General features: G+C 37.9%; 5 protein-coding genes and 4 non-coding genes across 11 annotated transcripts; 6 read left to right on the top strand and 3 right to left on the bottom strand.

Annotated features, from left to right (window-relative positions):
• Positions 1-148: 148 nt before the first annotated feature.
• On the bottom strand, positions 149-2,306 carry LOC108055370 (B-cell receptor-associated protein 31). Of its 2 annotated transcripts, none has more exons than XM_017138686.3 (3): positions 2,188-2,299; positions 1,521-2,076; positions 149-664 (listed from the first exon to the last, which is right to left on the bottom strand). In XM_017138686.3, the coding sequence occupies exons 2-3, from the start codon at positions 2,022-2,024 to the stop codon at positions 482-484; spliced, it is 687 nt and encodes a 228-aa protein (XP_016994175.3). In that variant the 5' UTR covers positions 2,025-2,076; positions 2,188-2,299; the 3' UTR covers positions 149-481. The 2 variants fall into 2 exon arrangements, with proteins under 2 accessions (XP_016994175.3, XP_070071371.1); XM_070215270.1 differs by lacking the exon at positions 149-664 and adding an exon at positions 742-807 and having other exon boundaries at positions 2,188-2,306.
• Positions 2,307-2,929: 623 nt separating this feature from the next.
• Positions 2,930-3,731, top strand: LOC108055367 (protein DPCD). The gene has a single exon (XM_017138682.3). It carries the CDS (start codon positions 3,041-3,043, stop codon positions 3,707-3,709), a length of 669 nt encoding a protein of 222 aa, XP_016994171.2. The 5' UTR covers positions 2,930-3,040; the 3' UTR covers positions 3,710-3,731.
• Positions 3,732-3,867: 136 nt separating this feature from the next.
• On the bottom strand, positions 3,868-5,067 carry LOC108055368 (uncharacterized). Its single transcript, XM_017138683.3, has 2 exons — positions 4,861-5,067; positions 3,868-4,799 (listed from the first exon to the last, which is right to left on the bottom strand). The coding sequence occupies exons 1-2, from the start codon at positions 4,882-4,884 to the stop codon at positions 4,185-4,187; spliced, it is 639 nt and encodes a 212-aa protein (XP_016994172.3). The 5' UTR covers positions 4,885-5,067; the 3' UTR covers positions 3,868-4,184.
• A 99-nt stretch (positions 5,068-5,166) lies between these two features.
• Positions 5,167-6,777, bottom strand: LOC108055366 (UPF0415 protein C7orf25 homolog). Its single transcript, XM_017138681.3, has 4 exons — positions 6,544-6,777; positions 6,161-6,487; positions 5,434-5,985; positions 5,167-5,363 (listed from the first exon to the last, which is right to left on the bottom strand). Exons 1-4 carry the CDS (start codon positions 6,700-6,702, stop codon positions 5,286-5,288), a joined length of 1,116 nt encoding a protein of 371 aa, XP_016994170.3. The 5' UTR covers positions 6,703-6,777; the 3' UTR covers positions 5,167-5,285.
• A 318-nt stretch (positions 6,778-7,095) lies between these two features.
• On the top strand, positions 7,096-15,557 carry Sf3b3 (splicing factor 3b subunit 3). 2 transcript variants are annotated; one of them, XM_070214530.1, is made up of 12 exons: positions 7,096-7,250; positions 7,531-7,793; positions 8,675-9,040; positions 9,674-10,148; positions 10,689-11,023; positions 11,592-11,899; positions 12,430-14,404; positions 14,592-14,645; positions 14,831-14,879; positions 15,067-15,114; positions 15,308-15,361; positions 15,428-15,557. In XM_070214530.1, the coding sequence occupies exons 2-7, from the start codon at positions 7,568-7,570 to the stop codon at positions 14,401-14,403; spliced, it is 3,684 nt and encodes a 1,227-aa protein (XP_070070631.1). In that variant the 5' UTR covers positions 7,096-7,250; positions 7,531-7,567; the 3' UTR covers position 14,404; positions 14,592-14,645; positions 14,831-14,879; positions 15,067-15,114; positions 15,308-15,361; positions 15,428-15,557. The 2 variants fall into 2 exon arrangements, with proteins under 2 accessions (XP_070070631.1, XP_070070632.1); XM_070214531.1 differs by lacking the exons at positions 12,430-14,404; positions 14,592-14,645; positions 14,831-14,879; ... (1 more) ...; positions 15,308-15,361; positions 15,428-15,557 and adding an exon at positions 11,202-11,310 and having other exon boundaries at positions 11,592-11,726.
• Positions 14,441-14,521, top strand: LOC123003131 (small nucleolar RNA Me28S-Gm3113). The gene has a single exon (XR_006412438.2). It is a non-coding gene; the product is annotated as a small nucleolar RNA Me28S-Gm3113 (small nucleolar RNA).
• On the top strand, positions 14,677-14,758 carry LOC123003132 (small nucleolar RNA Me28S-Gm3113). The gene has a single exon (XR_006412439.2). It is a non-coding gene; the product is annotated as a small nucleolar RNA Me28S-Gm3113 (small nucleolar RNA).
• Positions 14,913-14,988, top strand: LOC123003126 (small nucleolar RNA Me28S-Cm788). Its single transcript, XR_006412433.1, has one exon. It is a non-coding gene; the product is annotated as a small nucleolar RNA Me28S-Cm788 (small nucleolar RNA).
• On the top strand, positions 15,162-15,234 carry LOC123003127 (small nucleolar RNA Me28S-Cm788). The gene has a single exon (XR_006412434.2). It is a non-coding gene; the product is annotated as a small nucleolar RNA Me28S-Cm788 (small nucleolar RNA).
• Positions 15,558-27,518: the final 11,961 nt, after the last annotated feature.

Below are 27,518 nucleotides of genomic sequence, written 5' to 3'. Positions count from 1 at the left end.
TATTTCCGATCGACCATTGAACGGTAGCTCAGCAAACACCGACTTGTAAACAGGTTGCCGACTGACGTCATTCGTACTGATACGAATCAGACATGATGTGGACTATCCGCCGAATAATGACTCATCGAATCGATCGAAACTGGAGGAGTACTTTATGGTTGTTCTTTTAATAGCCACGACGCTTTTTGGTTGTGTTACTGTGGCAAACAAAACTTAACACATACGAATTAAATACAAAGAATTTCAGGCAAAACGAACGCAAATTGGGGGACATTATCAATAAGCCCCACTATCGTTATCAATGGGTATATATAGTAGGTTTGTGTGTGTATGAGGATTAACATTGAGATGTGTGTGCTTTTTATCGATTTGAAATCGTTTATAATCTTTTTAAATGTGCCTGCTTTCGCTGCCCCACCGCCATGTTTATAAGTCTTATCGTTATTTAAATGTTGGACTCGGTTCCACAGGGAGTTTGATCTTAATCATCCTTGCTTCCGGCTCCGCCGATGGTGATCTGCTTCTGCAGCTTGCTGTACTCCTCGGTGAGTCGGTCGTACTCGCGGTTGAGGCTCTCGGCCTGCGACTTGACCGCCTCCTTGTCCTTCTTCTCGCGGTTGAGGTCGCTGGTGAGCTCCTGGACGCGTTCGCGCAGCTTGTTGAGCTGCAAAATTCGGATTTCGTTTGAGTTTCGATGGGGTTCGTGTGTTTTTTTTGGGGAATGGTTATGAGGTGGGGACTCTGGATAGGGGATACTTAGGACACTCGGGCGGTGAGTCCTTGCACACGTCTCCGCAGTCTTGACAGCTGTTTAAAGAGTTAACAAATGGGTTTTTACTTTCGAGTGGTGGCTTTTTTTTTCGCGAAGGCCCAACTTTTGTGTGTGGGTGTGGTTTTTAGAACTTTTTAGCTGCGGTCAAAAGAAAAGCAGTAATCTTATGACGAGGTTTTATGATAATAGCAAAGGAAATTTAAAATAAATCATTTTTTAGCTTTCCCAGTAATATTTTAAGACTCTTTTATCAAAAATGATTAATGTAAGACTGAGATCTTAAGATCTTATTATATGAAATTTAGAAAATTGACTAGAAATGATTATAATTTAGATCTATAAATAAAATATCCATGTTTTATGATAGATCCATCTAGATCTTCATAGTTATATGATAATACCATGGATTTTTTGGCTTTTAAAATGGTATCTAATATGATCCTATCATATGAAATATAGAAAAATGACGAGAAATTATTATAATTTAGATTAATAAATAAAATGACCATGGTTTTATGATAGATCCATATAGACCTTCATAGTTATATGATAATACCATGGATATCTATGCTACTTTCTCCCTATAATCAATAAGATTCCCCTCTATTTTGACCACACCTTTCTATATGCATTGCCATATCTTTACAGCTGGTAGTAGCCAATTGAACTCCAAAGTCTTAGGTGTTAGCTCTCTAGACATGCCATTCCTGGGGATCTGGGGATGCGGATGGTGGTACGGATGACTCACCTCGATGAGAGTGGTGTCCTCGCCAGCCTCCTTGGCCTTCTCGGTCTTCTTGTCCTCCATCAGGGAACGAGCGGCTGCGGTGGCACTCTGCGCCTGCTTCATGGAGGCCTCACTTTGGGCCAGCAGATTCGCCTGGGCGGAGACCAAGCTGACCAGTCGGCGGATGACCAAAACCAGGAAGATGGCAAAGCCGGAGATGTAGAAGTTCCTCTGGGCGCGGAACAACTTCATGCTGTGCTGCATCTCCACGTTGAGGTGGACATCGCCACTCTGCTCGAAGCTGGAGTACTTCCTCATCTCGCGAATCGCCTCCAGGAGGAACAAAACCAGGAGTCCCATGATCAGGAAAAAGTATATGTGAGCCTGTTGGCCCAACATCGTTAGGAATTTCGACTTGAAGAGACGGTTCCATTTGTAGGCACTGATTACTGGGAGAACCAGCAAAAGGACCAGCGCGATTTCCGCATAGAGAAATCCAGCGATCAAAGTCCAAACCAAACTCATTTTTAATCTTTAATTAATTCCCGTTTTTTGATTTTCACTTTTTTCGTTTCGTCTGCAAGTAAAAATGCGTCCAAATTAGCTGGTTATTCTACGGATTTCGGGGGGGCGGTCGATCTTGGGGCTGTTCTATTTTTAAACTACGGCCGGAGTGGCTGGTGCTTACTTTAAATAGCAATAATTAAATCGCTGCCGTGATGAAATATGCGAATATTTTATGTAGTCACTGCGCCGGCCACGTCAACTCTGTTTTTTTTGTGTACAAACGGGGCTGCCAACTTGGGTTTGGTAATTAACTCTAGATAAAGTAGCCAGAAAAGTAGCTAAATTAATAAATTAAATTAAATTAAAATATTTAATTTTGTATCTTAAACTAATCAAAGAAGTAATATACAGAAAATTATTAAAAAAAACTGGAAGAAGAATCATAAACTTACTCTAAAGAAATAATTCGTTAGCTGATAAGAATCACACTAAATGAATAAAAAAACAAAATCATCATTAAATGTTGATCAAATTTTTGAGTATGGTTTGGTATCTATATTTTCTAGTATAATTTATATATAGACTTTAATGCAATAAAGCTTAATACAATTCTTAACAAATAAATAAAAAATTCATTTTAATTTATTTACATTTATATTTTTAGATTTTTTAATGGCAAAAAATGCTAAATATTTTGAAACAGAAATTCTGCCGCAAAATGTGTTAAATATTTAATAATAAATATAATTAATATTTTTGTCATTAATTTTAAAATGAAATTTTTTATTAACAAACATTTTTCTTAAATTAAAAAAAAGCTAAATTAACCGACATAGCCATTTTTGAAATCCCCAGACGCGTTGGCAGCCCTGTTTGCGATGTAAACAAACTGACAGCTGGGTTGCCAGGTTGCCAGCGAAATGTGCTTTTCAACAAATTTCCAACTTAGCGCCATCGATCAAATTTTCTCCTCCCCTCCACTGGGTTATTAAGTTAAATCACCCCGATACAAGATACTCAATCCAATCCCCGAGATGTCCTACCAGAACTGGCTGAACTACCTGCAATCGGCGGAGAAGAACTCGATGATCAGCGGTCGCGCACGCAAGGTGCTCTATAAATTCCCGGATGGCCGGCAAATGGCCGAGGAATACAACATGGAGACGGGAATTGTGCAGCGCAGGGCCTGGAAATCCAAGAGCAACAAGATAATGGGCGAATCCGAGTGGGAAATCGAACTGGGCGAGGAGCCGCGTCAGCTGAATTGGCAGGGCAACAAATCCCAGGGATCTGGCGAGGATGCGGACTCCATTTCTGGCGGGGATTTCACCCTGCGCGAGAGCAACTCGGCTCCGCTGCTAACCAAAAGGATCACCAAGAAGAACATCGAGTGGCGCATCCGCAATATGCCCTACCCTTTGAATATCTATAATATAACCGCCGATCCCGAAAAGCGGGCCATCATAGTGCGCACCTCGAACAAGAAGTACTACAAGGTCATCCCCGTTCCGGATTTGGATCGCTGTGGGGTGAAGCCATCGCAGGAAAGCCTCTCCGTGCATCATCAGTTTAATACGTTGATTATAACCTACCAGAAGCCAGCCATCCTGTGCGAAATGGAGGCCCAGGTCCTGCTGCTGCTCAAAAATGTCGAAACCGAAACGGACATGGACGACCTGCTAAAGGGTCTGATGGGGAAATAAATGACCTAGATTGTAGTACATAATAATGGTGTTTTACTGGTATTTTTAAGATTTATCTGGGATTTAAATTTCTAGATTTAAGGGGATTTTTTACCTTTAATTTCTGTCAAGATTCTAATAGATATTTTTAAAAACAATTTAAAGGAAATAACATAACATTTAATATATTTAAATATTTATTTGCACACTTTTGATTATCATTATATTGCAATACATTTATTTTAAGTTTTATCTAAATTCCTTTTAATTTTTTTTGTTGTATTATAAAAATTTCTTTCGCCTAAAATCGTAACTAGAAAGTTTTTGTGACACTTTAAAGAAATTTTAAATTTTTAACAAAATCTAGAACATGTAAACTTAAGAATAGAGCCCTACTTCAAGGCTTACTTTAATTTGGACTCAAGGGGCGTTGTATACTAAAGAGATCTCCCGATGTTTAACGAACTGAATAACCCAAAAACATCAAAATTAACTACTATTTCTGGAAACTTTCGGCCATGCCGGCATAACTGGCCAGCGAAGGAGCCGATGAGCTGGTAAACAGACTATAATCAAAGGAGGGCAACTCCAAGGGAGCCAGCGAGGGCAAATCCAAATCTCCACTGCCCGTAACCCTGTGATCATAGGGATCTCGTTCCTCCTCCTCCTTCGAAGGATCGCTATTCTTCAGCGTCTCCATTTGGGGCTCCGAATTGGCCAAAGAATTAGGAGCCTTTACCACCAAAGAGGAAGTGAACTTGGCATCGAAATCCTGGACTGTTTTGTCAATTGCTTTGGCCACCGATTGCGCCGATCCTCCAGAGCCACTTGCTCCGTTTTCCGGTCGGAGAGGCAACATGGGACTGGTTTCTTTTAAAGGAGCAAAGTCCTTTAACTTATTCAAGCCATGCTGGGTTTTCCGCATCTCAATTTGTCGCAGTTTTCGCTGAAAATCCAGGGTTAAAGTGTCCAGAACTTCTTTGGATTTGGGCAGAGCCACTCGTTTTTGGGCATCCTGCATGTAAATTAGCGAGGTTTCCAGGGCTTTGATGGCCTCCTCATAGCGGTGATTGCGTATAAAACGCTCTGATCTGCGCTCATGGAAATGGGCCTTTGATTATATAAAATAATTAATTAATTAACTGGGTTAAAACGATATTTTTCATTCTTACCAAATTGAGAGGTGCACAGTCCATGTTTTTGGCGGTTTCTGCGCTTGGATTTCAGTTTAAATATATTTCCTTGTATAACTTATGCTCCTAGGTAGCCAATTATGATTACATTTATTTCAAACTAAGCTGTCTTTTATTTTTAAACGAATAAAATACTTGTTCTTTTACAAGAACGCAATTTCCCCGAATTTCTCTTTTGTTTACATATGTTTTCTGCCTGCAATGTGGCAACTCTGCCAGCAGAATTATCGATTGTTTAAATTTATCGATGGGTAAACTGGCAAACTATCAAATTCAAATATGCAATTTCATTTTTGATAAGGCTTTTAATATTTTAAAACTTAATTTAACAAATGTTTTCATAGGTTAATTTTTTCGAAAAAATAATCACATAAAATATATTTAAATAGTTAACACTTGTGTTCTTAAAGAGGTCTTCCTGTGGCCTGTTTACCCTCAGTAAGAGCAACGGAAGCATGGACAAAAACAGGCACATTGATACCCTGTAAATTAAAATTAAAAAAAAAATTAATAAATAAGATGAATATTATTCTGATAATATCCCAGACTTACCTGCATTTTAGCTGATCTTACGAAAGCCTTATTAGAAGTCACGGTAAAAATTTGCCTGGCCATGCCGAAACTAAATATTTTCAGACTTCGCTCGTTCACATTGGCAGTGAAGCGTATGTGGGAGAATTCCTCGGGTATTTCCTCCACATCCGGATAAATGGTGACCCTCTTCATCAGTTCCTCGGCTCGTTTTCGCTCGCCCTCGCCACCGACAATATCCAAAATGCTTTCGAAGGCATCGTAGGCTAGTTGACAGCACACCAAGGTTTTTCCCTCAAGAATTTTCTCTAGCAGCGGTTTTAGCGGCGAGGCTCTCTCCCTTTCGGCTTGTTCGGTGAGCAGGGGTTCCTTGTAGACCCAATTCGCAGAGCCATTGGTCAGGGCACTCACATAGGCTAGTAAAGTAGTCACATCCAGGTTCAATTCATTCGAGGTGGTGTTATATTGATCCACATCAATATCGGGAGAGTCCAAGGAAGCCGTTTGTACGCCCATTTCGAGGAGCTCTTCATGCAGTGAGTCCTCGATTTTGTTGGAGAAGTAAAATACTATCTGTAAAAGAGATTCATAGCCTTTAAAAGTGTTTTCTGGGTAAGAAACTTATAAAGGTGTCTAAAAGTATGCAATAAAAATAATTTTTATGAGAAATGCAACGGATTTACTGATTTAAAATATAACGTTGCATACTTTAAGACACCTTTAGACGAGATTTCATATAATATTCTACCTTGGGCCTCTGAAACATGCAGAAACTCAGTTCGCTGGCCTCCAGATAATCCTCCGCCTGATCCAAAACACTTCTTGCTCCGATGCTCACACATCCCCTGGCGGCATCCTCCACGGATTTCGAATTCCTGGCTATCACCTTCACCCACTTCAGACCATTATTGGCCACTATATCAACTCTTAAAGGATTATCTCTGGATTCCAGTCGGAATACGGCATTAATGTCCGTAACTCCCTGTTGCAAACGCAGAGTTTTAATCAGGAAATCGTAGTATACAAAGTTACTACTGGTTATGTGGTGCTCCTTTACAGACTTAGTGGTAATCACCTGGAAGAGAAACCTGTTGATTAGTGGAATATTCTAGAATTGTACAAAAAACAAACCTTATTTAGAAACTTTAGTTCCTGCTGAATTTTTCTCTGCACTTTGCTGACTCCCGGAAGGTCTTCAAAGTCTATTAGCGACTTTTTCAGTTCCTCGCCCAATTTAACTTTATTGTGGGCCTCTTCGTAGAGTTTTTCCTGTATTTCTTTCTCCTCCATTTTAAAAATTGGTAGTAATATTTACAAAAATCACGAAATAATTGTTTTTAACTGTCAGCTGATTTTGTAAACAAAGATGGCTGCACAGTTGACGATGTGGCAGCACTGGCTGTGTCAAATTAAACTATCGATAGACTGTTGTCTTGACATAAGGGATATTCCATTATTAATTAAATTTTAAAACCATGAGAAGATAGGGGTTTATTTTTAATAATCAGTCTTGTAAAAGTTTTTTAAAAAGCAAATTTTAGTGAAATGAAATGGTTAACAGTGGAACGAAAAGCTAAAACTAAAGTGCAACTATCGATAGAATTCATCGAATCGTTTTTTCAGCATGACCGTTTGGAATAAAGGTGGTATAAATAATTTGTTTCCAAAAGGCCCCACTAATTTTCATCTTTATCTTTTTTTCCACTACATATATTCTTTTACTTTTTTTCGGCGAACGGAGCAGATGTGAAAAATGGAGTCGTCTGAGTAATAAGTAAAACTAAATCCAAAGACATCGCTGGTGAAATGTGCTAAATCACCCATTTAACCGGCAGAAGGTAAACAAATACGCTCGGTTAAAAAGGTTTTTCATATTATTTAAGCGTTTTCTGCACGAAGTATCTCCAGAAATCAGAATTGTCTGTGCTTTGGTCGCATTTGAAGCGTGCTAAACTAAAAAACAAAATGCTGCTTACTAGCATCGTTAGGCGACACGACTACCCATACTGTGGCCATGGTTTTCAAAGTAGTACATAATAAATATCCTAACTAAGTGATCTTTTTGAGACTTTTGTCGGCAACTGTACCTAACCTCAACTGTACTTTTTTTTTCTGCAGTTCTGGACAAAAAGTGAGAAAAGTATAGAGCTGCATCATGTATCTGTACAATTTGACCCTGCAAAAGGGCACGGGAGTGACCCACGCGGTCCATGGAAACTTCTCCGGCGGAAAACAGCAGGAGATTCTCCTGTCACGTGGCAAATCGCTGGAGCTACTGCGTCCGGATTCGAACACCGGCAAGGTGCACACCCTCCTCTCCACGGAGATATTCGGGTGCATTCGGGCTTTGATGGCATTTCGACTGACCGGCGGAACCAAAGGTGAGATTTTATGGGATCATAATACCCTTATATCATATTAATTGGGAAAAACTTTTGCTTAAAATGTGTTATATAGCGAGTTTAATAATAAAGGTCAACTTATTAATTGTTTCAGATTAGTTACTATTTTAAAAATCGTTATCTATCAGCAATATTTTATCAGTTCTAATTGTAAAATGTATTTTTATGTTTTTTAATCACGATGGCAAGGTATTATTTTTGTAACTTCCTCTAACTAGATAATATTCACAATTTTCCATGATAAAAATACTATTTAACTGAGATTTGCATGTTTGGAAGCTTAATAAACAAGGTTTTCATCTAAGAATAGACACCTAAAACCTATTTTGATATTATAAATCATTAATATCATTAATCAATAATACAAAAAATAAAAATTTCGAGACCCACGTGTACCATTATAATACGCCATTTTGAAATGTGAACTGTAGGTATTTTTATTGGTCTTCCCTAAGATATTTAAGAATTCCATAGAACCACGTGGGGTATTTAAAAAGTATTTATTTATACCAAACATATCTTATTTTTAGATAAACCAGGTATTTTTTTTATAGAATCCCAATCTTATTTAAACTAAAGAACACCCAAAAGTTTCTCCCAGTTATATAAACTACTCTTAAGACCTTTTCGAGCCGCACAAATCCCTATTGAGGCAACACTTACTAGTTGACCCCAGTAAGACCTTAAAAACGTGTCTAAGTGCGAGAAAAACCGAAAGACTTGGCGTCGCATTTGCCATAAACCAACTCAACGGAATGGCGAATTGAAACTTCGAGTTACACTATTAAAACTTTACTTAATAAATATGATTAAAAATTAAAAACGATCTTTAATATCTAAAATTTCCTTTAATTTTCCAGACTACATAGTTGCTGGTTCGGATTCCGGTCGCATTGTGATCCTCGAGTATATTCCATCCAAAAATGCTCTTGAAAAGGTGCACCAAGAGACCTTTGGAAAGTCGGGATGTCGGCGGATTGTCCCCGGGCAATATTTCGCCATCGATCCCAAGGGAAGAGCCGTGATGATTGGCGCCGTGGAGAAGCAAAAGTTGGCCTACATCATGAATCGGGACACACAGGCCCGTCTGACGATCTCTTCGCCGCTGGAGGCCCACAAATCGAATACCCTGACCTATCACATGGTGGGCGTGGATGTGGGCTTCGACAATCCCATGTTTGCCTGCCTGGAGATCGACTACGAGGAGGCCGACATGGATCCATCGGGTAGGCATTGATTCCCAGTAGGATTTAGGTTCAAAAAGAGGCGCTTTAATTCACAGGTTTAGTGGATAACCCACCACGAACACTGATTGTACTTAGTGCCAGATAAATCGCGATCACTGAACCATTGGTGTTGCTGTAATTACCTAGCCACACTTCACTGATTTGTGACCCACAGTCCAAAAATCTAAAAAAAAATGATTTTTATAGTCGAAAAGAGTTTTTAGATTCTGTAATTAAGGTTTTACCAAGGAAATTTCATTGTATTTCTAGTAAATTCTTATTCTTTGATCCTAAAAACATGATCTTGTACTAGGAAACCTTTATTTTATATGAAAAATTTATATGTAAGCTTAGAACTAACCATTATTTAACAATTATCCATTTAATTGCCTAGCCACACTTCACTGATCTGTGACCCACAGAAAAATATGATTTTTATAGCCAAAAACAATTAGGAAATTCTGTATTTGAGCTTTTAAAAAAGGAATTCTTATAGTAAAATCTTATTTTTCATAATTTAAAGATTTCTTTGATCTTATAAACATGATCTCTTGTACTAGGAAAACCTTTATTTTATTTGAAAAATTGATATGTAAGCTTAAGACTAACCATTATTTTTCCCATTTATTCCAGGTGACGCCGCCCAACGCACTCAGCAAACCCTCACCTTCTACGAGTTGGATCTCGGCTTGAACCACGTGGTCCGCAAATACTCGGAACCCCTGGAGGAGCACGCCAACTTCCTGGTCTCAGTGCCCGGCGGCAACGATGGTCCTTCGGGCGTGCTCATTTGCTCGGAGAACTATCTGACCTACAAGAATCTCGGCGATCAGCACGACATCCGCTGTCCCATTCCGCGCAGGAGAAACGATCTCGATGATCCCGAACGCGGCATGATCTTTATCTGCTCGGCCACACATCGCACCAAGAGCATGTACTTCTTTTTGCTGCAAACCGAGCAGGGAGACATCTTCAAGATCACGCTGGAAACGGACGATGATGTTGTGTCTGAGATCAAGCTGAAGTACTTCGATACAGTGCCTCCGGCCACGGCCATGTGTGTGCTGAAAACCGGCTTCCTGTTCGTGGCCAGCGAGTTTGGCAACCAGTAAGTATTTAGTTTGGGATTTTATTGGTTTTAAATGGGTTAGAATTTAGGTTAGGATAGTTAGGACTTTTAGTTAAATCGTTATTTATTTTAAAACAATTTTTTAATCAAATAATTGTTATTATTTCTTGTTCATTCTACTTATTTTTCGATTTCCTACTACAGACAGTATGTACATTAAAAATAATTTTTAAATGTTTAATGACTAAAAATTAATTAAAAAGTTTTTAGAAATAAAGAAAAAATAATAAACATTTTTCTATCAAAGTGAATTTAAAAATGTTGAATGTTTGTATTCCACATCGAATATTTTTCAACAAAAAAATATTTAAATATGTAGTGATAACTTATAAAAATTTTAATTTTAATAAAAGGCAGCTTATAAATACCTTGCTCTGATGACAAAAACACGAAAAGAACAATCATGTTGAGACACTATGTGTCCTGCAGTGCTGAGCTTTAAAAATCAATATTACGTCTTATTTTTCACTCTTTATATTCCGATTGATACTAATTAAATCCCTCTTCTTTCCCTTTTAGCTACCTCTATCAAATTGCCCACCTGGGTGACGATGATGACGAGCCGGAGTTCAGTTCCGCGATGCCTTTGGAGGAGGGTGAAACCTTCTTCTTTGCGCCACGTGCCCTGAAGAATCTGGTTTTGGTTGATGAACTGCCCTCGTTTGCACCGATCATCACCTCGCAGGTGGCCGATCTGGCCAATGAGGATACCCCTCAACTGTATGTCCTTTGTGGTCGAGGACCTCGCTCCACTTTGCGAGTCCTTCGTCATGGTCTTGAGGTATCTGAAATGGCCGTTTCCGAGCTGCCCGGTAATCCCAATGCGGTTTGGACTGTGAAAAAACGAGCTGATGGTGAGTCTCGCCTTATGAAAATCACAATTTACTAAGCTAAGATTAGGCTAAGATTGAAACGTGGCTAATAACTCAACTGGTGCATTGATACAGATCGAGATATAGATTACACCTAGCCTTACACACGATTCCAAACAAGTCCCACAAGTTATCAACCACCAGTTCTCTCTTATTTCAGGCGCTTAAACACAGACGTCAATATGTGTGAACTATCGAAAAAGACAAGCGATTAATGAGAGCTTTCTCTCGTTTGCTAAAAATTTAAATTGTCTTTTGTGAAGCGATAGGTAAGGCAACATTTACTGCAGCTCATAAGAAAAACAGATACTACTACTATAAATACTACTTGAAAAAAACAGAAAATACAAAGCGATATATTTAAGCCATTTCGGACATTGAACATGATGCGATATTTATCAACCGTGTTTCAGCTGAATTATCCATTGATTACAACTTGATAAACTGATTATTCAATGTCTTAATATGATAGGCAAATCCTTTTTGCTTTTTTGGATTTCTTTTCCAAGTACTCACCATCAAAGTTTTGCTTTTGCTCCCCTACTTTTAGACGAGTTTGATGCCTACATCATCGTATCCTTCGTGAACGCCACTCTGGTCTTGAGCATTGGCGAGACCGTTGAGGAAGTGACGGACAGCGGTTTCCTGGGCACCACGCCCACCCTCTGCTGCGCCGCCCTGGGCGACGATGCCCTGGTTCAGGTCTATCCCGATGGCATTCGGCACATTCGATCCGATAAGCGTGTGAACGAGTGGAAGGCGCCGGGCAAGAAGTCGATCACCAAGTGCGCCGTCAACCAGCGCCAGGTGGTCATCACCTTGTCGGGCAGGGAGTTGGTTTACTTTGAGATGGATCCGGTAAGCAATCTAGATTAGTTTTAAGAGTTTTGAATTGGAGCTTAAAAAATATCGAAAGTTTGCTATTTCTCCATATTTAAAAGGAGTTTTTCTTGAAAACATATCGAAAATATCTAATTTTACGATATTTAATTCGAGTTTTCACTTGAAATCATAAATATTTTTGAAAATATCGATATTTCTCGATAATTGATGAGTTTTCCTTGAAAACATCAATATTATCGTAACGATATTGTGAAGATATCGAAAATATCGTCTTTTTCGATATTTAAATGAAATTTTAAATATTATCGAAAATGTCGATATTTAAAAAATAGATGTTATCGCATCTATAGTGTAAAGATATCAAAAATATCGATCATTTTGTAAGCTCTTTTGTGATTTCCCTGCTCTGATGACAAAAACACGAAAAGAACAATCATGTTGAGACACTATGTGTCCTGCAGTGCTGAGCTTTAAAAAATCTAACAAAATTATGATCCCTCCCTTAAGAAATATTCAACTAATAAAAGATATTCTAATCCTTGCAGACTGGTGAGCTGAACGAGTACACGGAACGCTCTGAAATGCCGGCCGAGATCATGTGCATGGCCTTGGGAACTGTGCCGGAGGGCGAGCAGCGATCCTGGTTCTTGGCCGTTGGGCTGGCGGATAATACTGTGCGTATTCTATCACTGGATCCCAACAACTGCCTGACTCCCTGCTCCATGCAAGCGCTGCCCTCGCCAGCGGAATCCCTTTGCCTGGTCGAGATGGGTCACACGGAGAGCACGACTCAGGGAGCCTTGGATGACGATGCTCCCGCCCAGCGAAGTGGCAGCAATAAGGGAACCATTTACCTAAATATTGGATTGAGCAATGGTGTCTTATTAAGAACTGTACTGGATCCTGTATCCGGAGATTTGGCAGATACTAGAACAAGATATCTAGGTTCCCGTCCCGTCAAGCTCTTCAGGATCAAGATGCAGGGATCCGAGGCTGTGCTGGCCATGTCCAGCAGAACCTGGCTGTCGTACTACCATCAGAATCGATTCCATTTGACACCGCTATCCTATGAAACCCTCGAGTACGCCTCTGGTTTCTCCAGCGAACAGTGCAGCGAAGGCATCGTGGCCATATCCACCAATACCCTGAGGATTTTGGCACTGGAAAAACTGGGAGCGGTCTTCAATCAAGTGGCATTCCCCCTGCAGTACACGCCCCGCACTTTCGTCATCCATCCAGACACAGGTCGCATGTTGATAGCGGAAACGGATCACAATGCCTACACAGAGGATACGAAGAGTGCGCGGAAGGAGCAGATGGCCGAGGAGATGCGCAGTGCGGCGGGCGATGAAGAACGCGAGTTGGCCCGCGAAATGGCCAATGCTTTTATCAATGAAGTTTTGCCAGAGGATGTGTTCTCCTCGCCCAAGGCGGGATTGGGCCTGTGGGCCTCGCAGATTCGCTGCCTGGACGCCATGCATGGCCAGACGATGTTCAGTGTGCCGTTGACCCAAAACGAGGCCATCATGTCCATGGCCATGCTCAAGTTTTCCATAGCAGCCGATGGTCGCTATTACCTGGCCGTGGGAATCGCCAAGGATCTGCAGCTGAACCCCAGGATCTCCCAAGGCGGCTGCATAGATATCTACAAAATAGATCCCACCTGCTCGAGCCTGGAGTTTATGCATCGCACTGAGATTGATGAGATTCCCGGGGCGCTGTGCGGCTTCCAGGGTCGCCTGCTGGCCGGCTGCGGTCGAATGCTGAGGATCTACGACTTTGGCAAGAAGAAAATGCTGCGCAAGTGCGAGAACAAGCACATTCCCTACCAGATTGTCAATATCCAGGCGATGGGTCATCGGGTTTACGTGTCGGATGTTCAGGAATCTGTCTTCTTCCTGCGCTATCGTCGCGCTGAGAATCAATTGATCATCTTCGCCGATGACACGCATCCCCGTTGGGTGACGGCCACTACTTTACTCGATTACGATACCATTGCCATTGCGGATAAGTTTGGTAACCTGAGCATTCAGCGGCTGCCTCATTCGGTCACGGATGATGTGGATGAGGATCCCACGGGCACCAAGTCTCTTTGGGATCGCGGCCTGTTGTCTGGTGCCTCGCAGAAGTCGGAGAACATTTGCTCCTTCCACGTGGGCGAGATCATCATGTCGCTGCAGAAGGCTACTCTAATTCCTGGCGGATCCGAGGCTCTTATATATGCTACCTTGAGTGGAACTGTGGGAGCTTTTGTTCCTTTTACCAGCCGTGAGGACTACGACTTCTTCCAGCACTTGGAGATGCACATGCGCAACGAGAATCCCCCGCTTTGTGGTCGCGATCATCTCAGCTACAGGAGTTCGTATTATCCGGTGAAAAACGTTCTGGATGGAGATCTTTGCGAGCAGTATCTTTCCATCGAGGCAGCCAAGCAGAAGAGTATTGCTGGAGATATGTTCCGTACTCCCAATCAGATCTGCAAGAAGCTGGAGGACATTCGCACGCGATATGCCTTCTAAGGTGGGTTTAAATCAAGAATATATAATAGTCTTTAAAGCTTTTGTGATGACATAGCTATTTTACCTTGGGACACCTATGAAATACCTTGATTAGCGTAAATTTAAATAACTGATAAAGATTTATAAAGAATATTTTTGGTTAAATATTTTAGCAAGATAACTAATTTAAAATTTCTTATATTTTTCAGATTTCTGCAAAAGAAAAAACAACAGATCAATGGAACTATTCTTTTTTAGATTAGGTAAGTTAATTATTTATGTCTTAGAATTAATATTTTAAATGATGAATTCCAATTTAACTTGGGACACCTATGAAAAATCTTGATTAGTGTAAAGTTATATTTTGCTGATACAAAAATAAATTATAACTTCTTTTTGGAACTCAAAAGGAATTCATTTTAATAGTTTATTTATAATTTTCTTACAGTTCAAAATGACAAAAACAACAAACGCTGCACGCCCAAAACGTTTATAAGGTAAGAAATGAAATCAAGGTAGATTTTTATTTTATAAAATCACAATGATGTTATTTACATATGTTAGACTAATGAAATGATTTGATTGTAAATTAGTAACTGAGTATATTTAAAAAATTTAATATTTTCTCATAAGAGTTGCGTTATGAACTTTTTAATTAAACATATATTTTTTATTTGTTTGCAGTTACAACAGGAAAATTCCAATGACTTCATTTTGGGACCTTTTTTCAAGGTAAGAAATCAACAAAGATTCCAAAAATACATCATGATTTTATAAAACAAACTCGATGATGTTATTTACATATGTTAGACTAATGAAATGATTTGATTGTAAATTAGTAACTGAGCTAAAAAACACATTTCAAGAGTGTTGAAAAGTATTAAAAAACTTTAATTAATTTGTAACATTTTCTATTTCTCTCTAGATCTTCTTACGTTGGGGTATGTGGCGCTTAATTTAAAAACAAATCATACATTAGGTAAGTTGTTAATTAAAACCCTCGCATTAAATTGAAACTAATTAAAATCTTCTCTTTCCCTTACAGTTTGTACATCTCTACTAACTAATTGCACATTAATTCACCGATCAACCACTAATCGACTGCCGCCTATTTATATTAGCATAAGTCCCTGCGAATTCGACAATTTGCACACAACCTAAATATAATCATCGTAGTGTAAGCAATTTTTAAATAAAAATTAATTAAACGAACCGAGGAATGTGAGGTGATTTGTGTTGTCGGGTTTTCAGCGGCGACGAGAGAGGCTATTTTGCATAATTCCAGTTGACGTCGGTTCGCCTGCCTTGTTGCGGCCTTATTATGGCCATTACCATGTGTCTTGGCTATTATATCTCGGCCTTGTTTGCACTGCTCTTCATTTTCCCGGCTCAGGGAGTCCCGTTATGGGACGGCAGATATTTGCTAAACGCCTCGTTTTCCATCCATCCGCCCGGCTGGCATGGTATGTACGCAAAATCGTTGTAATTTGTTATGTTTGCGGCATAAGCACAGTAGTTATGCAAATTGTCTGTCGGCCCGGTGGTCGGATCACTTGCCAAACGGAGCAAGTGCAGCAGTGTTGGACGGTTGCTGCGTTGGTAGCAGTCTACTTTTATTAAATTTTAGAAATAAAATTAAAATCAACTAAACTTCGATTTTAAGAGATTTTTTTATTGATTAAGTTTTAAGTTTTATATCTAAAGTTAAGATTTTATATCTAAATACCAAGAGGTTTATACCCATTAATATATTTGCCATTTTAGTAGGCATTTTTCTCCAGAATATTGCTTTTAATAAATTTGAAAATGTTTTTTAAATTATAAATTGGTGAATTTTAGGCACACATACACCGTTTTAAAAATGTATCTTAAAAAATCTATACAAATTTTATAAAAATAACTTACTACGAGTTAAGAACAAACCATGATTTGAATAATTTACATTTTAAATATATTATTTTAGCATGAAATTTAACAACCAAAAATGATTTCAAATCTCTCTTATTTTTTAAAATAAATGTAAATTATTTACCTAAAAAAATGTAAATTTTATAAAATGTTATAATCCGACATCTCTGATGTTCTGATGTCTGGGGTCTTGAAGAATCCACAGAAGCAGCCAGCCGAGCAGCCTCTTTTCCGATCTCGAAAAAGAGCTGTGTGCCATCTGGTTAAACGATTTATTAACTTCATTTCTAGATCATTAGATCGCATAACACGGACATTCATCACTTGGCACTGGTTTTTCTCGGTTTTACTCGTTTTTTTTGTATCTTTGTTGGATGTTTTGTTTTTTGCCAGACTGGCACGCAAGTGCAATCTGCGATCTCTAGGCAGCATCTACGCATGCAATTCGCGCCGCCTTTTCTGTTCAGTTCCTCTGGCCAAAACGATCTGTGCCTTCGATAAGGACAATCAACGCTTGGCGCAAACACTTGGCACCCCCAGACAAAAAAAAAAGAAAACAACCTGCCCTGCAACACCTGCCACGCCCCCTTCTGCGGCGCCTTGGAGCAGTTGCCATTTCTGGGATTTCTGAGCGAGTTGGGTATAGGGGGATCTGAAGATGTAAAGACGGAGACTGGGGAGATGAGCAGATGCCCAGCTGGAGATAAGACAAAGGCGTCCCCAGTCTGCGAAATTTCAGAGTGCTGCTAGGTTGACGGGTTATCCATTGAACAGAGGATTTTATTAGCTAGGTATTTCATCTTAAATTTATAAGTCAACTTATAAAATTGTATGGTTTATTTGTATGATATAAATATAAAAATAATATTAGTTTTACAAAGATATATTTTGTTTGTTTGTTGTTAACATAGATCTTAAAATAAAAAAAACATAAAATAATTTGTGTTGGATAATTTTAAAGCCATTAAAGAGATAAAGATATTTCCCATTCGAATTTAGGATGTTTTATATGTTAATTCCGTAATATTTATTAACACGCTATAAATCAATAAAAATAAAGTCTTACTTGAGTAATTAAAATAAATACTTTTCATTAAAATTAAACAAATTCATAAAAACGTTAAGGTATTAATAACTGATATTTCGATATCGTTAAGTAAGAAAATAAATAAATATTAAATCTAACATTATAAATATTTGGCTTAGTTTCAGTGGCCCTACCATCACTGATCCTTTGTTGTGGGGCGTGAATTTGGATCGCGCGCATTCGTCGCTATCAGAGCTTGGTGATCGCAATCTACTTTCCGAGATCTCGTATTCGGAGTCCCATTCGCAGCGTTCCGGGCCTCGCAGATGCTTATCATCTCAAATGCCTTGCGTGATAAAATTTCGCACGAAATGCCCCACGATCTGGGGACTTTTTTCGTTTAATGCAATGGGTGTTAACGCTGCAACTTTTCTGCGAAATTCTGCCGGACACGCCGAGATTTTAATCAGATGTCTGGACCGGAGTCTGGATGGTATGCTGGATAGTGGACACTGGATAGAACAGAAAAAATAACCAGCTAGACGGACACTTTCCCTGTGTGCGAACTGCGAATTAAATGCCCATTCGCCAGTCACGTCTTTTCACAGTTAGCAACTTTATTAAAACTAACGGGCATGGCAAATAATTAAAACGCAGCGGAAAATTGCAAATTGCCTGCCGTGTAATAAATAGAATCATCAGAGCGAGCGGCTGGCGGATCCCAAGGGGGAGTTCCTGAGAGCCGGCCTCATCAGCATCACCAACAACATCATCATCATCAGCGAAAGGCAGCAGCGGCAGCATTATTTTAATTCACTTAGCATCGCTGACGTTGGTTTTCGACACACGCGAAAAATAGGCGAATTTGATGACGCAAATTCTTCAGAACCAAAAAACAAAATCGATTATTTCGAGGAGTTTTTCAGTAAAAGAAATACGTGAATTCTTAAGAAAATGTGTAGCGTTAAAAATAAAGAATTATCTAACATTTAAAGTTATAAATCAAATTTATGACGCAAATTCTTCAGAACTAAAAAACAAAATCGGTTATTTCGAGGAGTTTTTCAGTAAACTAAACCCGAGAATTCTTAAGAAAATGAGTATTGTTAAAAAGAAAGAATTATTTAACATTATAAATGAATTTTTTTTAATAAACTTACATCGCGAATTCTTTAGAACAAGACATTTTATATAGAAAACTTCAGACATCCCAAGATAATTTACTATATTTAAGATGGAAATATGTAAATCCAAGATCTGAATTTTTCTCAGTGCCTGTCTTCTGGCCGGCTTTTCTTTTCTTTGGCCTTAGCGAAGACATGTGAGCTTGAGCTGGGGCTTTGAAGACTGAATCTGAGGCTAAGACTCCGACTTAGCCGGTTGCTGGCAGCTCGACAAACCAATTATAAAGCGTAGAGTTTGATGTGCACGTGTTGGGAGAGATTGCGATTGGGAGAGGCTGTGATCGCGATCTCTAACCCGCGGCGGGTATATCCAATACCGTATATATCGGCCAGCGGCCAATTAATGTGCGATAAGAACTGAGCAGGCCAATTAGCTGCAATCTGAGATCAGCGGAGGAAAAGTAGGTGAAAGATGGTGAATGTGGAGATAAAAAGTAAGTGGATCGATCACATGAAGTAATTTCAATAGCGGACTTATGAAGGCTTATTACTATGGTTAAAATAAATAATCTCAGGGAATTTAAAAATTAGGATTAAAATAATCTTTCAATTAACTAAAAACGGTATTTAATATTGTATTGATATGATAAATTATTTAGACTTCCGGATATTTTTATATTTTTTCCTTGGTAGTGTCATCATGTAGTCGGCTATGATTACTTGATCTTTGGCAACATATAAACTGCTGACTGTCAAAGGGGGAAAATGAGGTGGGTTTGCGAAGCGAAGGGGCAGAGTGACACTCACATGCGGCAGAGCCCCAAGTCCACAAGTCCACAACTGTTGATTGCTGTCAGCAATCTTTCCCCATGATTCAAACTCGTCGTCGCTGCTTTTCTGCTTTTTGCGGCTTTTTGTGGTTCTTGGGAGCTGACCCCATTCAATGTCATTAACTCGGCCCAAGGTCTGTTTGTTTTTGAGGCTAGCCCCAAAGACACCGGCAATTTCGCATAATTGGCTGAAAATTATGAAATGCTACGAGGGACGACCAATCGCAGTCTCCTCGTTGCGGTGGCATCTTCATTTTCATTCGATGCCTCCTGAACTCCAATGAACTCTCTCTGGCAGCTTGCACTTGGAGAAAATACTCTATAATCGCAAATAATATATCTAAAAAGGCGCTCGAAATTAATTTTAAAATCTGCTATTTATTCTTGAAAATGTTTTACAGGAAAATAATACATAAAAAATGTCTGTTGTATTTTTGTTTTGAAGAAAATTAATTAAAATGTATTATTAAAAATATGTTACGGTCTTTAGAAATTTTTAAGACATTACTTTCCAATTTATTTCTACCTGATGGAGTTTTGAACACTTTTTAAAATATAATCTTTTAGTATTCTTTTTGTTTAGGATTCATAAAGGATGAATGTTTTCCAACAATATCTTAAATATATCATCATAATATCATCAATTTGTTATCAATTATATCATAGCATTTATTTATCCAATAGTTGGGTTTCTAGTTAATTTTTGTTAGGGACAACTTTATTCAATCCTTTTTTTGTTTTGTTTTGTTTAGAATACGGTTTAAAAATTTAGGTAACATTAATTTAAAAAAATTACCTTTCTACTTATTAAAGTTCTTGAAAAACTTGTAAATTCTTTTTACTATTCAGAATTTTTTCAGTGACTATATTCTTTGGCCAACTTGTCAGCGGCTCATCGTTCCGTCGAGTCCAACTGTTCGCCCCCGGGCCAAAAAAGATAGTTATGGGTCCGGGGACTCAACTGCTCGACTTCCTTTCACCGGCAATCTCAACTGTAAACGTTCCAGTCACTTAGTCAACAATCTGTTGCATCTAATTGTCTTTGCAACAAATTACTCAATTCCAGTTGGATGCTGAAAGATTCAGATGCAGATGGAGATGGACAACGAGGAATGAGAATCAGAATGAGAACCAGAACAAAATCCAAACGACGACCGGCTGGTCAACAGGTTTGACATAATTTTCGCTTTAGTTTGTTTTTAAAAGCACAAATTTGCACGCAGCTGAAGGATCCCGATTCCGATTCCGATCCTCAAGAGGATGATAATGATAATGATGATGACGCTGCGCCGAGTAACTCAATCGCAAAATCCCCACATGGTTGGGAGTCCATCCTGCAATTCCCGATTCCATCTCCTCGATGAGTCAAACCTGCACTTTAGTGGGCGTGGCGCACTTCCGCAAGTAATTTGCTGCGGTTTCGGCGGAGATCGGGGTGGTGGTCTTATAATGGAACATTTTAATGCTGAAACCGATGCTTAAAATCAAAGTCATAAAAAAAGAGCTAAGGAAAAAGTGAGAAACAGTGGAGTTGAAATTAATATTTGTTGCAGAAAATTAAGGATATATTTTTTAGATATTTAAAAATATTAATTAAAGTAGTTTCAATATTGTTAATTAATTTTAACGTATATTTAAAAAAGACCAGAAAATTTAAATCATTTGAATAATTTTTTAAAATACTTACAGATTTCATTTTATAGCGTTATCTTTATTTTTCATTAATAATAACACCATAAAAATATTACAATAAATGTATCAAATTAAATTAATAAAATTAATGTTTAAAATAATATTTATAAAAATTTGGTATTTTAGAAAAAGAGATAAATTCACTATAAAAATGTAATTAAAATTCCTACAATATTTTTATTGGACTCTGATTGGTTTTCATGTTTTTTACCTTAATTTAGTGAACTTTTTGTGGCTTTCATTACCATAGTACGGCGATGATGGGGACAATAATGGTGCTGTCGAGAGTGCAGTTGCCACAGTCGCAAGATAAATACATAAAGCAACTCGATCAGTCGCACACGGAGATCATCAACACAGAACACGAAACATGGCCCAGATGGATGGATCGAGATGGAACCGAACCGATGCATCCAATGGATGATGGTTAATGGAGGAGGGTAAAAACTTGCCAACGGAGACACGTCAACAATGAGGCATAAAAACGGGAGCACAGTCGTCGCATGCAACATAATTGAAAGCAATTTGTGGTCCTGAATCTGAATCTGGTTCGAGTCCCCAGTTTTTCGTCCCCATCTCTTTGGGATCTTTGGATCCTAGGCCCCAGCGTCAGCATAAACATTACTTTGATTGCCAGTGCCCCACACTCGCTGCACACTTCACCCATTCCATGCCAGTCCAAACCCATCAGATCCCATCCCATCCTATACGATCCATCCGTTCATTCATTCATTCATTCACTTGCCCAGCCAGTCACTCACTCACTCGCTCACTCCATCAGTCACACGCGTTGTTTGTCAATCTGGAGCATGAGGATCGCACACTTTTGCACTGAAAATAAATATTAAAATCAGTATAGAAAACCTTAAACATTTAATAAATTACAATGCCATAGATCTTTGAGTAAATGGGTATGAAATTATTATATTTGTAATTTATAGGAACGGCAATTTTAAATCCTTCAAAAGAAAACAAATTTTTGGGAGCCTTTAAATCAGTAGAATTATTTTGATATTTTATTTTTAATGGTGTTTTAGGCTATTATTATTCTTTTATTATTAAGGTAACTTTACCACCTTTTATTAAGATTTTTATAAAACATTCATTAAATATAAAAATTGTAATATTTTTTGAAGAATTTTTTATTTGAATTAGCAATTATTACAATAGTTTTCTTCAAGTGCATTGCTGCAGAAAATCACCAGAAGGTGAACGGCTGTTCGAGTGGAGCGGAAGTCGCTTAGTTCCGGCGAATGGCAGCCCCATTCGCAGTCCATCTTCATTTTCCTGCCACCTGAAGCACTCATTTCTCAGTTCCAGAACCGAAGATCTTATTTCTTGTATCTAGATGGGGTTGTGTCGGCTGTTACGCAATTGTGGCAATGTCTTTGATTTGTATCTTTGACGTCGTGGTCGCCGCCGCCACTACTTCCAAAAAGTAATTGCAAACAGCTGAGCAACATGTGCGGCCAGTTGGTTTTCCATTTTGGAATTGCCTTTCCCAAAATTCCTGAATTGTGCAAGTTTTATTTTTTTGGTAAATGCTCTATTTGCAAGCTGCCGGATTTGATTAAACTATTTTCTGGGGCTTGTGCAAATATGTTGTATTTTAATTTGTTTAAGGAAAATAATTTATGAGTGCTAGTGATTTATTAGGCCTTCTTAAAATATTTAAAAATTATTCATAAGGTTTAACAACTTGGGACACTTTATAGAAATTAACCTTTATTCCAATAAATGTCTAAATAAGCTTCACCTTCGAATCCCAATTTAATATGACCAATAATCACAAAACCTTCTGTTTATTTAAACCACCTCAGTTGTCATTGTTTTTAGGTTTACTTAAATTTAATATGCAGATAATTTGACCATGGCAAATGGCAATCTGTGAACCATTAAATTCATGGTTGAGTCCGTGACGAATTGGCTCCTTGTTGCTGCTGTTTTGCCATCGCATTTTTGGGGTCATTTCGCTCGAGATAAGCTCCGCTGAGCAGTCGACATGGGGGCTTTTTGGGGCGGGGTATTGGATACGATACACACAAGTATACATATATCCCCCATCCAAAAAGCGAGTACACTCATTTATGTGTGATACATGCAATAGCCACTTCCTACAGATGTCGGGGTTTTATCATTGCGGCCAAGTGTACGATGTTTTTATTGTTGTCCGCCAGACAATGAATGAAATGATGTTGTTACTACATATAGAAACTCTACAGAGCTGAAATTGCACAGTTGGCTGAACGTCGTCTCTGAATATATCTCCACATGCATATTCACATATGTTGAAATTAATTCAAAGAACTGTCAGGTTGATCATTTGAAGGTTTTACCATGAAAAAAGGTTTATAACTTGAAAGAAGCTTCCTAAAATATTCTACATATTGTAGATAGATTAAAATATTATTTAGGAGATTAAAGTTTATCAAATTTTAATGTTGCATTTATTTCTATATTTCATAAATCTTGTATGAGTTCTTCTAATTAAAATAGTCTATTATAAAAGCATATTTATTTCATAATTTATATCTTTAACACATCTAAATCAATAATAATATCTTAATCGATTTAATTTTGCCTCATTGCAATTTGAATGTCATCTCCACGCATTTTTGCCCACTTAGCATTTAAATTGTGGATTTGAACGCACAAGGCGAACTGCAGTGGGTCTAAAAATCCAGGTGGTGCAAGTTTTCGCGATCTTTAGCTTTAGCTTCAGATTGAACAGCTGTTGTTCATGTTAATGTTAATGCCAAATCGCGCATACGCCTCGTTGTGCGGCCAAGCGTGGCCAATCGCCTGTGTTTGTGTTTGATTAGGTGGCCCCAGTAATTCAAGTGCAGTGCTCATCAATAAAGTGAAATTTGTTGGATGGCTTTGGAGCTTCTGCCTCTGCGGCTGCCACAGGGTCCACATAAATGCGGCACAATATCCACATACTTGTATTTATTTTCAACAGCAGCAGCTGAGCCGCAGCAACCGGACGCACGTGTTCATTTTCATTTGGCGCAGAGAACCCAACAACGATAAACAGCCGCAGCCATGCACTTGGGGAAAAATCTTAAAAAATCAGGCTGGAAAATATAATATATAAGAAAGAAAACTTTCTTATCATTGAAAATAGGTATAACTTTTATGATCTTCAATATCCTTTAATTTTGGAGAAAATAAAATATTCCGAAAGATTTTTATTTGACTAATGCATGTCAAATTTCATACTTTTAGATCTTAATATATTTAGACCTTTTAGAGCTATATAATTAGACAAAAAAAATACGTCCAATATATTTTAAAAATGTTTCAAAATTGTTAATAAATTTTTTTCTGAATATTATTTTTCCAAAATACCAGAAACATTTAAAATGTCAAAAGAGTTTACAGAAAAAAAATAAAACATAGTTTATGTAAATTTTTAAAATATTTTAAAGCTAGATCTGCAACAAGTCTTGTAAATTATTCCACAAACGAGTTGATAAATATTTTTAAAATTGCTTTAAAATCAGTACAATTTTTTAAAACATTTAAACGGAATTTTTCATGTAATTTAGATTTATTTCTTTGAGTGCCCGGCAGAATCTTTGTAGACGGGGCCCAGCGGAAGACGACCGACGACTGCGGAAATTATTCATTCAAACTGCTTGACTGCGTCGGCTGTTGTTGCTGCTGCCGTTTTCACTGAGGCTTTTTCATATTCAATGTTGAAGAAATTTGAAATTCATACAAATTGCAGGGCGCAGCAACAATGGCTTTGGATTGGGATCGTTGGAAAAAGAGCCACCCATGCAGCTCCACAATGTCCGGCAGTTGCGATAGTTGCTCTATACTATAAAATACTATAACAATAAAAAACGACTGTCCGTCAAAAAGTCAGCGAAGCGAAGCGCAAAAGAGCAAAAACGCTACGCTTTTGTTTAGCTTTGGCTCCTAATAATTATTTTAGCTCCTTTTCTTTCTCTCTCTTTTTGTGTTAACAATTGCATAACACAAAGGCCGGGATGAAAGCTTCGTGCTGGAAGCCTCAAGCTTTCTCTACCAGCCCAATCCATCAAGATCGGTTTTTTGGGAGACAAAACAATACAAAAAAAACGAACGAATTCAGTTCGTCTTTCACACAGGTGTGCGCAATCAATCAACATGAGATCACATTAAACCGGAGGGCAACAATGGCCACGATAATCACACTCAGCTGGGCCGGGTCTATATAGCCCCCATATAATACAGTCGAACTTCAGTAAGCGGGTTTTTTCTTAAGCCGAAAACAAGGTCATATATATCCACTCAGAATCTATACAAATCTGTGTAAATTTAGGTGATGGTCTGTTGGAGAAATGATTTATTATTTATCGTTATATTCCAAACGATCTAAAAAATCCATTTCAACTAATTATTATTATAATATATAGAAGATATTTTATTGATACAATTTTTCCGAGTAAAATTTAGATGTATAAAAAAGTAATATATTTAAAATAAACGTTGGATAAAAATGAATCTTATAATATTTCCAAAAATATATTTTAATTTAATTAAATAGTAAAAATCAGAGTTAAATTTCTCTAACTCAAAAACCTAAATTACTTCAAGGTTTTCATTAGTTAAGCTTGCCTGTAATATATTTTTTGTTAAATCTACGCACCCGCAACGTGGTCCATGGGTCCACGCACATGAGCGTTGATAGCTCAGCCAGCTTTTGTTTTTTTCACATAACTTGTTCTCTTTTTTCTGGGGGCCTCATTAAGACCCTCACATTCAATGACCATTTGCGGCCACCTCGAGTGATTTCGAGGGGGCAAAAGTGGGGCCAACGTAACCCCGCTGCCTGGCTGCCTCAATAGACCGGGCTGATTGCTGTAACATTCCACACTTAATTAGTGGACCTCCGAGCGGCGGTTTGAAAGAGTTGTACGCATGTATAGACATTTTCAGCTTCGTTTTCTTTATTGTTAAAAAATGTACAAGAAAAGGGGAAAAAACCAATGGCAAATCGAGATTGTTTTGAGCTGTGAATCATTAACGTTGCGTGAATGGCCAACAGGAAGTTCAAATCTAAGATCTTGGCTCAAAAGAAAATAGTTAAATTGGATAATGAATTTAATTCATTTGGTAATTAATCTGTACTTATATTAGTTTAATTACGGATGATGTACTAAGAAATCAAGTAGATGATGAATAACATAGTATAAAAAAAAAAGAAATATTTTTAAATTTACTGTGAACTTTTATTGTGAGTTCTATAAATAATAAATATACTTTTTAATATGGTTTATTCATTATATATGTTTCAGTGGCATACAAAATCTATAATTTTCCAATTTAAATATCTTTTGATGACACTAATTTCAAATATTTATTAATCTCATTAATTAATTGTAAGTGTTATTTCCACACCACCTATGCAGAACCGAAGATTTATAGACCTTAATCCCTGAATGGTGGCACCCCAATTGGCAGCCTGTCGTTCGATTTCCATATGAAAGTAGAGTCAACCGATGCCCCACTCCAATTTGTCCCTCTTTTTTAAGTCGAAGGGAGTGCCATCCATATAAAGGAGCCGAAAAGCCGCAAGTCAATATTTGTCGCAGCGATGAACAATTTTAATTGGATATTTGTCGTTAACCCCTTGACTATATAACCCCCCCGAAAACCCCTCTGCAAAAGCCATAAGTCAAAGAAAAAAGCGACAAGTGCGGCGGACTGTCCATATTTTCTGTGTCTTAACGCTAAGCGAAATTAGCATATGAATAAACTTTTGGGCGGCACTGTGTTCGTGTGTTTTGGCTCGTTTCAGTTCGGATCGGTTTGGTTGGTTTGGTTTTTTTGTTTCTTGGCTCGGGTGTCCCACTGTATAGAAGGCGGTAATATTTTCTACATCAAAGGCGGACCACACCGAATCGCGGGGAAGGGGGCTCGGGCACAACATGTGCACTTTAACGCACATGAAACTGATCCCAAATTGGAGGTCACGTAGTCGTCCGCAGAAATGGCCAGTGCAGCACACTCGCAGAAAAAGAAATCCATAATGAGGGGAATACTTTCATTCTTGGGCAAAGTAACAAGTTTTATTTTTGTAATTATTTAATTAAGGTATCTTTAGAACGAAGATATTCAACAATGGAAGAGCTGTAACAGGTTGTTCAAACTAAACTAATTGGTTTAATTGTACTTTTATTTAACATATTCAAAAGAAAATATTTATAACATTATAATGTTTATTTCCTACATTCTTTTTTATGATGATTTTTTTTTTTACTTTTTTAATGGTTTGTTTAAGATTTTTATAGAGGTTTAGAACTAAGAAATTATTTGTATTATTAGATGTAATTATCATGCTTGTTAAAAATTATTGAAAAAGCCAAACAGGTTGTTTTCCCAAAATCCTTTATGGTTTTCTTCATTAAAAAGTTAAGATATTTTTACTACTACCTTTTTTTTCTACTATTATTCAAAGTCCTTAAAATATTTTCTTCGAGTAAATTAGTTCCATAAAATAATATAAACAACTCAATAAAATATTATAAGTATACAACTATTTAAAAAAGTACAATATTTGTT

Source organism: Drosophila takahashii, chromosome 3L (assembly GCF_030179915.1).
Source record: "Drosophila takahashii strain IR98-3 E-12201 chromosome 3L, DtakHiC1v2, whole genome shotgun sequence".
NCBI lineage: Eukaryota > Metazoa > Arthropoda > Insecta > Diptera > Drosophilidae > Drosophila > Drosophila takahashii.
The sequence above is the reverse complement of the archived record's forward strand: the minus strand, read 5'-3'. Positions and strand labels throughout refer to the sequence as shown.